This window comes from Ascaphus truei, chromosome 5, assembly GCF_040206685.1.
Source record: "Ascaphus truei isolate aAscTru1 chromosome 5, aAscTru1.hap1, whole genome shotgun sequence".
NCBI classification, from domain to species: Eukaryota; Metazoa; Chordata; class Amphibia; order Anura; family Ascaphidae; genus Ascaphus; species Ascaphus truei.
This window is the reverse complement of record NC_134487.1, coordinates 22,912,505-22,926,577: the sequence shown is the minus strand read 5'-3', so window position 1 is coordinate 22,926,577 and position 14,073 is coordinate 22,912,505. Positions and strand designations below refer to the sequence as shown.

Here is a 14,073-nt window from a genome sequence, read left to right as displayed (position 1 = left end):
CAATTATTGGCTCAGTCAATGACTGAGCCACTGATTGAGCCACCTGTGCTGAAGAAGGGATATCCTTAAAACCTGACCACTTGGTGTTTCTTAGGTACTGGAGTGGCCACTCCTGTCCCATGCATTCTAACCCGGCGTGCTGTGATAATCTGACCAATGTCCACTATTACATGCTAAATCAGAACACCTTACACACTGTAGATCAGTCACCAGAAAAGTAAGACTTTCTTAGGATACAGAAGACCACCCTGATACATAATGTAGGTTAATCTCCTTTACCAATTATTTTTTTTATTAAACAAGTAGATGGAGTTAAAAGGCACCCTTGCTTTCCTTGCAGTGCATAAGAGACTAATTCTGGTTTGACGCAGACCTAAGAAAACCTCTTAATATGCATTTTTGATGTCTGGATGATAATTATGCTCCAAGGAGAAGCGTCAGGTTTTAATATCTCAAAGGCTTACTAACCCAATTAATGCAGCTCATGCTAAATTATCTAATTAAATGATACTGTGTATGGCATATTTTCTGAGAAACTGCCACATTTATTTACTAAGAGTATACTGGTCTTGATACAAATGAACAGGGAATGTACTAAGGAGATGCTTGCTGCAGTGACTGCTCAGCTTTTGACCATAATACAGCAAGACATGTCAGAAGGTCTCATCCTCAAGACAGGTGTGTCACGCTAACTACTGTATATAGAGCAGGACACGTTTTAAAAAGTGTTTTTTGATTCACAGCAATATCATAGCAAAGTAAAAAAAAAGTTCTATTTATCAAGCTTCCCATTAGAGTGATTTATGGTTAAAGAAGGGTTGCCTCTTGGGATTGTTTTGTTCTTTTTGTACTAGGTATGAAGCACAGGGTCTCCGGAGCTCAACCGTGTTGATTTCAGCTCCAGGGACCACCTGCTTCCCAAGATACTTACATCTAAAGGGGCCGATGGTAGCAGCTCTGGCTGGGGACCCCATATGATGGTTTAAAGGTCCCGTGGGCCAATAGGACATCATCCCTTGTCACTTCCTATCAGCCCACATGATGTGAGAGCTTTAAATTGCACAGAGATACTGGCTGTACCTATGGAGTATTTTGGGGAGCAGGGGGTGCTCGGAGCTTGTGGGGATTGCAGGCAGTATAGCAGGATCCTGAGCCCGTGTGGGGATTGCAGGCAGTATAGCAGGTTCCCGAGGCCGTGTGCGGATTGCAGGCAGTATAGCAGGATCCTGAGCCCGTGTGGGGATTGCAGGCAGTATAGCAGGATCCTGAGCCTGTGTGGGGATTGCAGGCAGTATAGCAGGATCCTGAGCCTGTGTGGGGATTGCAGGCAGTATAGCAGGATCCTGAGCCCGTGTGGGAATTGCAGGCAGTATAGCAGGTTCCTGAGCCCGTGTGGGGATTGCAGGCAGTATAGCAGGATCCTGAGCCCGTGTGGGGATTGCAGGCAGTATAGCAGGTTCCTGAGCCCGTGTGGAGACTGCAGGCAGTATAGCAGGTTCCTGAGCCCGTGTGGGGATTGCAGGCAGTATAGCAGGTTCCTGAGCCCGTGCGGGGATTGCAGGCAGTATAGCAGGTTCCTGAGCCCGTGTGGAGATTGCAGGCAGTATAGCAGGTTCCTGAGCCCGTGCGGGGATTGCAGGCAGTATAGCAGGTTCCTGAGCCCCTTGTGGGGATTGCAGGCAGTATAGCAGGTTCCTGAGCCCGTGTGGGGATTGCAGGCAGTATAGCAGGTTCCTGAGCCCCTTGTGGGAATTGCAGGCAGTATAGCAGGATCCTGAGCCCGTGCAGGAATTGCAGGCAGTATAGCAGGTTCCTGAGCCCGTGTGGGGATTGCACACTTAGTAAAGCCACAAACTGCACCTTAGGCCTTGCCCCCGCTGCCTACTACAGCGTCCGCTGTGGCGGACGCTGCGCGCACGAGAGCCCTCCCCGCAATGGCGTCGGGCCCGCTGCGAGGGGGGGCCGCAGCGCTCGCGCGAGAGCTACTCCTGCTCTCAATAGAATTGAGAGCAGGACTCGCGTCGAGCGATACGGCATGCCCCCCGGCGGTTCAGCCAATGAGGGCGAACCTGCCGGGTGACGTCATGGCTGTGCCCCCGTCACTCCTCCGCAACGCCCCCCCCCGGTCTCTCTTCCTGCAGCTCCCTGCAGACCAGGTAATCGGCTGCACACGCCGCCAATCTCGCGGGCGCGCGTTGCAGCTGAGTTACCGGGGCCGTAGCCTTAGTGTGGCTGCTATAGCTGTCAAATACAGCAGGGGCTTCCCATGTCGCTCCCCACAATGCTTTGCATCCACAGAAGCAAAGCATTGTGGGATGTGACTTTGGAAGGTCCCGCAGTGATTGACAGCCATGCTGTCTTCCCACACTAAGGTGCATTTTGGGGCCTTGTTAAGCATGTGTTCAATCCAAAAGTTCAGGACACTATACTGCCGGGGATCGGTCACACAGTTTTGTTAGCAATATTCTGATAAGTAGGCTCAATAACATCTTTGGTTCTAATAGCATTTGTGAATTAGGAGTTTGCGGACCAAATATATTCCAGCAGGGTGTGCACAATGTAAAAAATGCTGTGAAACACTAGAATAAATGATCAATTTAAAGGGTTTCCCCCAATTCATTTTGTTGCAAATAAATCTAAACCTTATGTCTCCAAAACTGTTTCCTCCTTTCCTTACCAACTCTTTAAAGATACGGCTCTCCTGGGATGAAGCATGGTACCACTACTTGTTACAGCAACATAAATATACAGACATTAGCTGTAGATACTTGGCTGCTTATTTTCTTAAGATGCTTGAAAGCCTTTAGATGCTATTCAGTATGCTGTGAAACCATCTTCCCCGTGCTGGCAAAGGTTTTAGCCCAATTCATTTGAGCTATTCTCCAGCCCCGTATAATTAACTGAACGTTGGATTGAAATGAAATGGGACTTTAGACAACACTGATCCATGGCGCTGTCCCAATTTGGGCCAACATGCTCCTTCTTCACCAGTTTGCTTTTGGGGGAGAAGGAGAAGGAGAAAACAGTTGCATTTTGCAACTGCATATAAAACTGCCCTGGGTGCACTATAATGCATTCCCCTCCCCCCAAATAATTTGAGCTTTCTATGCATAACAAATACGAAAAAATCAAACAATTCACATATAACATTATTTTGGTTTCTCCCACTTCTAGGATTCTCAGGGTTCACAAGGAGAGAACATTCCCCAACCATAGGTGCCAAGAAGATCTCTCAACTGCAGTCTGCTCGTCACATTTACTAGAACCCGATAATAATGACTGTTTACATAATAGATTGTAAGCTCTTTGGGACAGGGGCTCCTAATGTCTACGTTTATGTGAAGCGTTTATTCCTATTACCGTATGTCACGTGTGTTACTGCTGTAAAGCGCTATGTCCATGAATGGCGCTATATAAAAAAGATATACATACATACATATTTAAAGCTGCAGAAAATGTCGACCTGCGCGATTAATAATAATAATTAAAAAAAACATTATTACAGGATTGAAGCAGAGGGTCTCCGGAGCTGAACTGCATTCATTTCAGCTCTGGGGACCCCCTGCTTCCTGAGATACCTACCTCCCATAGGGAACTGTGAGCCTAATGAAATAGCAGCATTCAAATGTCCCACGTCACATGGGCCAATAGGACTCCGTGACATCATCCCTTGCAGCTTCCTATTGGCCTGCGTGATCTGGACATATAAACTCTACAGAGATACCAGCACCCCCTATGGAGGTAAGTATCTCTGGAAGCAGCAGGTACCCAGAGCTGAAATTAACACAGTTCAGCTCCGGAGACCCCCTGCTTTAAATATGCAATGAAAAAAATAATTGCGCAGTGCTACATATTGTGCTGCTTTAAGATACCCATGCATGTATCTCTATGAAAGTGTCAGTCAACTACTGTGCTATACTATCTTCTACCGGCTCTTCCCAGGACGTTATTTTCCAACACATTTCACGTAGGTAAAGAAAATAAATCATGAGTGTACAGGATTACACCTTTAAGGTAGTAGAGTCGTAGGGATGTTTGTCTCGTAGCTAAAGCCTAAGGTACTTTCACCGTTTTGTAGACAAAGCCATCTGGCTGAGACAATTAAGGGATTAGTTCAACACGATCTTGCCTCCATTCCATTACTGCCCACAGTCATTCTGGAAAGAGGCCCACCAATAAACAGAATAAATACATGGCACTTAATGGTGACAAAGTGTCAAGGATAAGAACAAATGCACTCACCCCAGGTAAAGTTTTAATATTGTGCAGTGCGTTCTGTGCTTCCAGTGCAGCTTTTCTTGTATAAAACGTTACGAAACAACAACCTGCGGAGGAGAAAGAAAGAAAGAGAGAGAGAGGAGAGAGAGGGGGAGAGAGGGGAGGGGGGGGGGTAGAGAAGAGAGAGAAGAGAGAGAAAAGAGAGAGAGAGAGAGAGAGTTTAGGTAACACTATAAAAACAATGGTATACGTACAGTGGAAATGATGACAAAGGAGTCGTGTACAGTAAGAAGTGGTTATAAAACTGACATTTGGAACATGGGTTAATTATCAGTATTAAAGTTATACTGCACCGCATATACAAAATATAGCCTCGAGATATAATATATGATTTTTACAGATTTATAACAGGAGCACCAAACGATTGCCAGCGTAGGTAAGAACGTAGAATTACACATTGTCACACGCGTCACATATACAAATAGGAAAGAACTACAATAAGGGGGAAGAAGTATTGCTGCAGGGGATTGCAAGTTGCCTTTTAGAATTGATCAAATTTGACTTAACACAATATTTAAATGTAACGCCCATTACCTGTATTACAAATACATATTGTTTTGCTGCTACCAAATATCTAACTGTGCCCATATACATGTATTAGAAGTTGGAGATCAGGGGTAGTATTTTTGCTATTTTATACTTTAGTGCAGACAGAATGGAACAATTTAATGATTTAATTAACCCTTTGTGCTACCACTAGGGCCTGGAAAGCACATCTCGTAATGCCTTGCAGGTCTCTGAGGAACCAATGGGGTTTGCTATTTTGGCAACATTTTTAATGGAATAACGTTTTCATGCTCTGGCTTTGGGAAGAACTATAGAAAAAACTACAAATAGGCAGAAAACATGCTAAAATAACATCATAATGCATGCAAAATATGATATATATATATATATATATATATATATATATATATATATATATATATATATATATCATCCTCTTCAGCCCTTGTCAATCCACTACTCGATCCACCATCTTCCAGGTAATGTGGTTTTAGCCTCTGCTCTCCACATGGCTCCAGCATATTTTCTCATTATTTATATGTAGAGGTATCTCATATAATATATATATATATATATATATATATATATATATATATATATATATATATATATATATATATATATATATATATATATATATAATTTATTTTTATTTTTTTCCAGATTGGAGTCCAGCAATTAGGAGACAGCACACCAGGAATGATTTTCAAATGGTATTTTTGTATTGTAGAAAAATACAGGCACCTCAGCCAACGTTTCGGTCTGCAGAGAGCGACCTTCCTCAGGGCAGTGCTCTCTGCAGACCGAAACGTTGGCTGAGGTGCCTGTATTTTTCTACAATACAAAACTACCATTTGAAAATCATTCCTGGTGTGCTGTCTCCTAATTGCTGGACTCCAATCTGGTAATACCCCTATAATTTTCTCATATGGGATTAGCATCTGGATTTTTTGACATACAATAACTGTGTGCTGGTTGTTGCTTTGCATTATATATATATTATATATACACTGTATATATATATTTATTTATATTTATATATATATTTATATGTGTAAAGGTATCTGTAACATGTTAGCACACACACACACACACACACATATTCCCTTACATTACAAGCATACAGGGACCATTACTACCTTAAATCATAAATCGCATACTGCACAGGGGGGGGGGGGGTGTTAGGATTCACCCACAGATAACATTCTAGTTGCCTTGTTTCTAAGAAAGTTTTTTGGCTTAATCAATTGTAACATCGCCCGAAGAAGAGATGAGTATCTCGAAAGCTCGCACAAATAAAAGCATTTAGTTAGCCACAGAACGGTATCGACTATTTGTTGTTTTTTATTATATATATATAATATATACATACACCCACACACATATATATTCTAATATACTAGACAGGTGGTGTTATCTCTATGTCATACTATAAACCCAACACAGGTAACCTAACAGTGTTAACTCAACTGAAACTGATTGAATGTTGTATTAATAGAGAGTAGAGACAGGTCAGATGGTGGTATGTCAGCTCATCTATAAATATATACTGTATATAAACTCGTTCATTATCTAAACCTATAGCCCTTTAACCATAACATGACCAATGTATTTGTACTCTGTCCCGCTAACTCTGAACCATGAATCAGGTATAAAATAGCAGCAATTGCAAAGCCAGATCCTACACAGAAAACTACATAGAGTGGGGGATTTACTAAGCAATAACAGGTAATGAGCTCGACCCCACGGTAGCTGCCCTTTCATTCCGGATGGAACTTCAATACCCCTTATTAGGGCTTAGTGAATCCCAACCTACAGTAGTACTACGGCTCTACTTCCGCTTAAAGCACGTTTGTTGCGTCCCTCGTTTTCATCACATTCACACCTACTCTTCCCTTTATAATGTACCCTCTCAGAATTCAGGTTCACCCTTTCAGACACATCACTCACCCCCATAGACGTTTACCCTCAGGACCCCACTCATGCAAGCAACGCCTGTCCTCGTGGATTTAAAGGTGCCCTGACATCTTTATGAGATTACTCTTTTCCCATTACACAATATTTCCCCGCCACAGCAGAAGCAACTAGCAATGGCAAAAACTATGGCTACAAGTATTTGAAGAATAAGCCACTTCTAATACTAAAAGTACTTAGCAATAAAGAAGACCTCCTTGGTGCCAAACAACTCTTCTGGTAAAATAATGATGACTAGGACAATCCTTGATTATAGTTGTCCTTAAATGCTCAAAGCAATTAGCAGCTATTACTGTTTCTGAGATGTAGAGTTTGGCACGGTAATGTGTTCCCTTATAAATGCTGTCCGCAGCATGCGTAGGCACTCAAGACCGGCATCAGCGTCCTATTAATAAGACCAGGATGATACCTCTGGTCACAGTCACACTTGCCCCGGAGCCAGTGCGTCTCTCACGGATGACGCCACCGACTTGTCTCAGCCTTCAAATTCGTCTTCGTCTGCACACTGCTCAGTAGGTTAGCTCCACCCTACATTTTGTGACCTCTCAGGTTCACTTCCTCAGGGGTAATACTAGTACTATGTATGATGAAAACAAGTGACTATCATATGTGTATCTGATTTTGCTCAATCCAAGGATCTCCCCAGGTGGCCTGATACCCACTTTAAATTCGTTCGCAGTTCGTCTTTTAGAACTCACTTTTAGGTATTATTGCTCACTTTAAGTCAATTATTATTTTTATATCAGAATCGATTCCTAGTGTACGCACATTCACATTTTTTGAGCAATAACGCTTCACACTTTATTTGTCAACTAATACTAAGTAGCTGTACAGTGAAACATAGACACGACTGCACCTGATCTACAACTTTGTAGTCATACCGTGTACCAACTCTAAATCATTCCCAAATTATTATGAAAAGCATTGTATCTTGTGCTGCCTGTGGTATCTTTAGAATAATAACCAGGGCCGGCTTGACGTTGGTGCCAGCAATGTGACCACAGTGGGACCTGCGCTTACAGAGGCCCCGCACTCTTCCCTCGGCCCAACTTCCGTAATCAGTTGCATTGTTGGGGGGGGGAATAGGAGGGGGGGGGTTATGCCACTTAAACCACCACTACATTTAAACAGTGATTCCGGACCTTGGGCCAAGGGAGAGCGCGGGGCCTCTTTTAGCGCCGGCGTTTTCCAAGTATGTCATGTGACGTCGCGATGCGTGGATAAGAGGCACACAGCACCTGGCACCGCCATCTTTCAAGCTGGCCCTGTTGTAAGAGAATATGTTGTAATATGAAGTATGTCCTTTATGGTTTAATAAATATGCAGAGGTTAACTATAAAAAGAAGCCCGGCCTCAATGGTTCCTGTTCATGCATTGACGTGTGCTGTGTAGTTCTGTTCCCTTCCTACTGTACGTTGTGTAATGTATATAAATACAGCACCACGTCTGCACTCTGTTTTCCTGAAGGTGGCTCATGTGAGCTAAACCATGAGCCTGTCCTAGATTTATGTGCAATGCTTTATGCTCTACAGTGGTACATTAAATCCATAGGAAGCAGCCATGCGAGAAATTCACCTTCTAACTTATTCCATTAAACATAACATTTACATCCATGTTAAGCACTTGCTATAAAGTACCCAATGAAGGACTGTTTCCGTTTACTCAACAAGTTTTCCACCCATTTCAGGTTGCATGTAAAGTCCTTTTACAGGTTTTACTACTGGCAATAAAACACAAGCACAAGAGCACTGATTAATAATGTTTAGGGCCCCAAATTAATGATGAAGCTCACGATTAGTCTCATGCGTGATTGGTCTCATAACAGTGGCGTAGCTAGATATGCGCGGGCCCCCGGCCAAACATTTTATCAGGGCCCCATTAATATTAATAATGACTGCAATTTTTTCCTCCCTCCCCATCCTCTCCCTGATCCTCTCTCTCAACATCCCTCCTCATCTTCATCTCTCCTCAGCTCTCCCCCTCCTCATCTCTCCTCAGCTCTCCCCTCATCATCATCACCACCACCATCATCCTCAGCTCTCCCCCTCATCCTTTAATTTAAATGCCTGGGGGGACATGGCTCCAGCGTGGCAGGGGAGTTCCGGCGCATTGTGATCGCTCCCGATGATCACGGCGTTACTGATGACACAGACAGAAGAGGTGGTGTCATCTCTTCGTGTTTTGTGCTGGGACCCCCGGAAGGATAGATCTCATCATGTGGTAGCTAAATCATGGGACCCCCCAGAAGGCCAGATCTCATCATGTGGTAGCTAAATCATGGGACCCCCAGAGGGCCACATCTTATGATGTTGTAGCTTCATCATGGGACCCCGTAAGGTCAGATCTCAACATATGTTAGCTGCACCATAGGACCCCCAGCAGGCCAGATATCAAACCAGGGGTGGCCAACTCCAGTCCTCAAGATCCCAACAGGCCATATTTTCAGGATGTTCCTGCTTCAGCACAGGTAGCTTAATCAGTGGCTCTTGTCATAATGACTGAGCCACTGATTGAGTCACCTGTGCGGAAGCAGGGATACCCTTAAAACCTGACCTGTTGGTGGCCCTCGAGGACTGGAGTTGGCAATCCCTGGGTTAAACAGTAGCTGCTTTGGTACTACCATTCTTTAACCCCTTGATTTTGTCATACAAGAGTATCCAGTCTCTAATTACATCTAGAGTTGACTTTGTTTCCTGAAGAAATCACATTTTGACATTTACCTCGTGCCAGTAGTCAGCAATGCATTAGTATTTAATGTATGACAAGCCCCTCCAGCACTGAAGGTGTTAAACAGGTCAGAGACCCCTTCCACAACGAATATTTTCCCACTTTCCATAATTATAAGTAATTGCAGTCGAGATATTGAAGGTCCCATTTGTATTAACACAGACCAACTCAATTTCATAGTTTAATATACTAAAAAATGGAGTATATAAAGAAAATTAAAATCAAATTTATTTCAGTCGTTTAGGTATCATGGGGTCAGTTACAGATCAGTGGGTATGCTGATTAAAATCTTTTCATGTGATGATAAATGATGTATGCTAATTTCATTCAAGAATAAAAGAAGTTTATTGCCTGACCATACACTCATATACTGAGATGTAATCATATTAGAATATGAAAGGCATCAGGGGGTCCAATTCGAGGCAGAGATTCAGCTATGGAAGGAACATTGTATGAATAAAGCCACTGATTAAAAGTATAGGCCCACTAAAATATATTGGAACTGTCACACATTTAAACCACCCAACCATGTAACATTCCCATGATTCTATTAACTGGAATAAAACCAATTTAAGATACAGTTAGGACCACATGTACAAAGACAGTGTTTTTCAACCAGGGTTCCCTGGGCATCTCTAAAGGGTTCCCTGTAATTTTCAGGTCATTTTAAAATTGGACTGAATACAGAAGAATTTACAATGCATCTGATCTCAGACACGCTGTTAGAGAGGGTTGGGGTTCCTTACCACGCATCTGATCTCAGACGCGCTATTAGAGAGGGTTGGGGTTCCTTACCACGCATCTGATCTCAGACGCGCTATTAGAGAGGGTTGGGGTTCCTTAACACGCATCTGATCTCAGACGCGCTATTAAAGAGGGTTGGGGCTCCTTACAATACATCTGATCTCAGACGCGCTATTAGAGGGGGTGGGGGTTCCTCAGAATTTCACATAGGATCCTTAACCAAAAAAACCACTGTACTAATAAGTGCTTTGCCATAAGTCACCTTCAATCCGTGGATGAGGTTTTACAGTCGTTCACATGAATGAGCCATGAGGTGCCTTCCCGTGCTAGAATGTGTCGTGTGTCACAGCACCGCTTAGTAAATGTGGGCCAAAATGTACCTGATATATATCTACTGTGCCAATTACAGTAACTCCTGGTCAAGAATGTGGAAATCCATTACGCTCTTGTGTTAGATCTTACTTAGAACTACAAACGTTACTAACTGACCAGCCAATGGAAATACAAAACCAAGACTGGATCATTAGTACACAGTGGACCTGGAGTGAGTTAGTGGGCAGTTTATTACAAATACATATAACAAAATACAGATTGGTTTTTTTTGTTTTTTTGAATGGCTAGTCGGGCACTAACCAATGGATGTGAACAACTAGCAATTCCAAAGATGTAGTGACCACACTGAATCTTATGGTATTCACTAAATAACAATGGTGGATGTTTCTGTTTAATGTTACTGGCCTCTCCGGCAGCAAATGGGGTGGAGCTGCCTTCATTAAGTGTTTTTTGATACAAGGATGGAGTTATATGGGGCTATAGGTGCAGATATAAGTGAACGACGATTTGCTCATATTCTCACTCACAGCTGCTTCTGTTGGACATTCTCAGTTGGTAACAAAGTTATTGGAAGGAACTTTCCTGGACCGTGATTACACGCATATTTTTTATCATTACTCTTAGATGTGTTTTTATACTGCTGAAGTACTTCTCTACAAATACTATGCGTAGATGTTCTGGTAGCTTCTGGGGCGATAAACATAGTAATATATAGATTGTGTAAGTGTGACATTGAAATAAAGATTTGATGCCAGTTTATATTCACTGTACATTATTCCGTTTTTTTTTATTTTTTTTTATTTTTTAAACATTTGGAACTGAAACTTCTGTAATATGTGAGAAAACTACATCAAGCCCGAGGTAGATTTATCTAGAGGTTCTGCTATTACAAAACAAACAAACAAATCTGATTTGTATAGGTTTATATTAGAAATATGAACTTTATTTTGGCTTGAACATTACTAGCACCAAAACGTCTTCTGCACGCAAACACCGCCAGCATTCAAAGGGTTAATATCTTACAGGAGTGAAAAATAGGAGATACTATTTGTGTTTCATATTCCGTTTGGTGCACCACGGACTCCAATGTTGCACTGGCATATGTGAAAATAATTGGGTATTTTGACTGCTAAATATATACAGTATATATTTATATATATATATATATATATATATATATATATATATATATATATGCATTTTTTCTCATTGGATAGAAACTGTGCACTACAGTATGTGAACTGTGCATTAACCCATTCACTGCGGGAGACTGCTCTGAAATGCATGGTAAGCCTTTCCAGCACTGCAGAGGTTAAAGCATCAAGACAAGCCAATAATTGGATGATGCATTTGTCCTCCCTTCCCTTCAAACGAGTCAGCTGCAAGCACCCAGCTAGAGGGGGTTGTTGGAATAATTATATTTGTGAAGGAATCCGCCCGCATACCAAAATGGATGTGGTTTAGACAAATGAAATGACACAATATAAATGCAAATTATTATTACGCTGATCATTTCCTCAACCTGCCCAATCAATTTGGAAACTGCATAATCTGGCCCCGCTTCCTTACAAATAGCACTATTTTGTGATGCTGATTAAAAGTAGCAGGAACAATACTTGGTGTTTCATTCGTTCTGGGGTATATTCTGTGCCACGGTGGTGATCTCATGTTGAGAGTTCACCATGAACAACGCCTATTGTAGTCCTCAAGGGCCACCTGCAGGCCAGGTATTAGGGACTCCTCTTCCTTAATGTTACTTTTATGTCTAAAGCACTTATTCCCATGATCTGTTATTTATATTATCTGTTATTTATTTGATTACCACATGTATTACTACTGTGAAGCGCTATGTACATTAATGGCGCTATATAAATAAAGACATACAATGCAATCTCTTCAATTGGTCATTCTAATTGAGCCACCTGTGCTGTAACAGGACTATCCTTAAAATCTGACCTGTTGCTGGCCCTTGAGGACTGGAGTTGGCCACCGCTGGAATAGTCCTTTTGATGATTGGGATTTTAATATTATGGATACAGTAGCTGGGCAGATTAAACAAAAAAGGAAATGAAAACGCACGCAGCTTTTAGTATTTCAAAGCTTCAATTACAAACAATTTTGCTACTGGCACAAAATAAAAGCCATTATTAAATTGGCCTCATAATAAGACAATTTTGTACTAATGTGGCTTTAGTTCATTTATAAGACGTCTTTTCTTTCGAATCTCCCAATAATGCACTAGGAAGTTATACAGAATGATACATTGTGTGTGTTACTACGGTACAACGTGTTACCTACAGATGTAGCAAAGCGAGGTATTCACTATGTTGCTGCCACGCACGGCTGGGGCATCAGATATTAATGCTGCGGTGTTCCCCCCCCCACCCCCGCAGCTCCATCGCGCCAGACACCATCTCGGGCGCCAAGGACAGTACATCTTGTTACATCTGTAATGTGGGTATTTGCAATGCAACACACCAACGCATGATTATCATGGTGCATAATGATGCAGTTATACGTAATACCAACAATTTGTGGTACCAGGTGTCACCAAGACAGGCGTCAAAATACATTAACATAACTATGGGGCCTATGCAGTAAGCGTTCATAAGCCACGTATCGAGCACCTTTCGCCCAAAATGCCTACTGTTATTCAGTAAGCAGTGACAAGTGGGCGATAAAAGACTGAATCTCCCCCAAAAAAATTACTCATAAAAAAATCACTGAGGCACCGGTGATAAGCCACTTATCGCCGCTTTTCGGCATGTTCATAAACTCGCGCAATTCTAGTAGCAGTGATTGGGCTATAAACGCCTATCGCTGCTCTAGAATGGTGATTTTATCACAAAATCCTCACGCCAGAAAAAGTTGGTGTAAAGGTGTTGGAAACCTGCAGAGAAGCGACGAGATGGGACTTAGAAAAAAAATGCTTTTTTCCTGCATAGGATTGATGCCGGGAATCTCTGACGCTGATATCCATTAATATTAGCACCAGAGACCCCTGGCATGAACCCTATGCAATAAAAATGCATTTACATTAAACTTCATTACCATAGCAGATAGCCTCAGGGACCCCCTACTTCCTGAGATACAGGCCCCGTTATGGGGTGCCGGTATCTCCTATGCATTTAAATGTCCGCGTCACGTGACCATGGGAATAAAATCCATATGAGAGACCGGCACCCATAAAGGGACCTATATATCAGGAAGTAGGGGGTCCCTGAGGCTGAAACCAATGCGGTTCAGCTCAGGAGACACCCTGCCCATCTAAACTATTAACAAAATTAAAATTAATACACATACATTTCGGGCGAGATTTGCACAGGGAGAGACGGCTCTCTCATAGCAGCTCTCTCTGCAGCAGATACAACTCGCCGGGTAAGGCTTTTCAGTGGGTCGTTCATCATATCATCGGCTAATCGCCCGTTTTGTGAATTTTGCTATGACAGGTATCAAGGTTTTCTGAATACCGTGATAGCAACGCTCATAAAACCGGTGATTTAAATGGCC

At 42.4% G+C, this 14,073-nt stretch overlaps 1 protein-coding gene across 31 annotated transcripts in view; it reads right to left on the bottom strand.

The window, feature by feature from the left end:
* The window catches only part of CELF2 (CUGBP Elav-like family member 2), a 392,945-nt gene that overhangs the window by 133,349 nt on the left and 245,523 nt on the right, over positions 1-14,073 (bottom strand). For all 31 annotated transcript variants that reach the window (XM_075599457.1, XM_075599436.1, XM_075599441.1 and 28 more), the window contains exon 3: positions 4,243-4,325. In XM_075599457.1, coding sequence (XP_075455572.1) covers positions 4,243-4,325 — 83 coding nt within the window. The remainder of the gene's footprint in view (positions 1-4,242; positions 4,326-14,073) is intronic.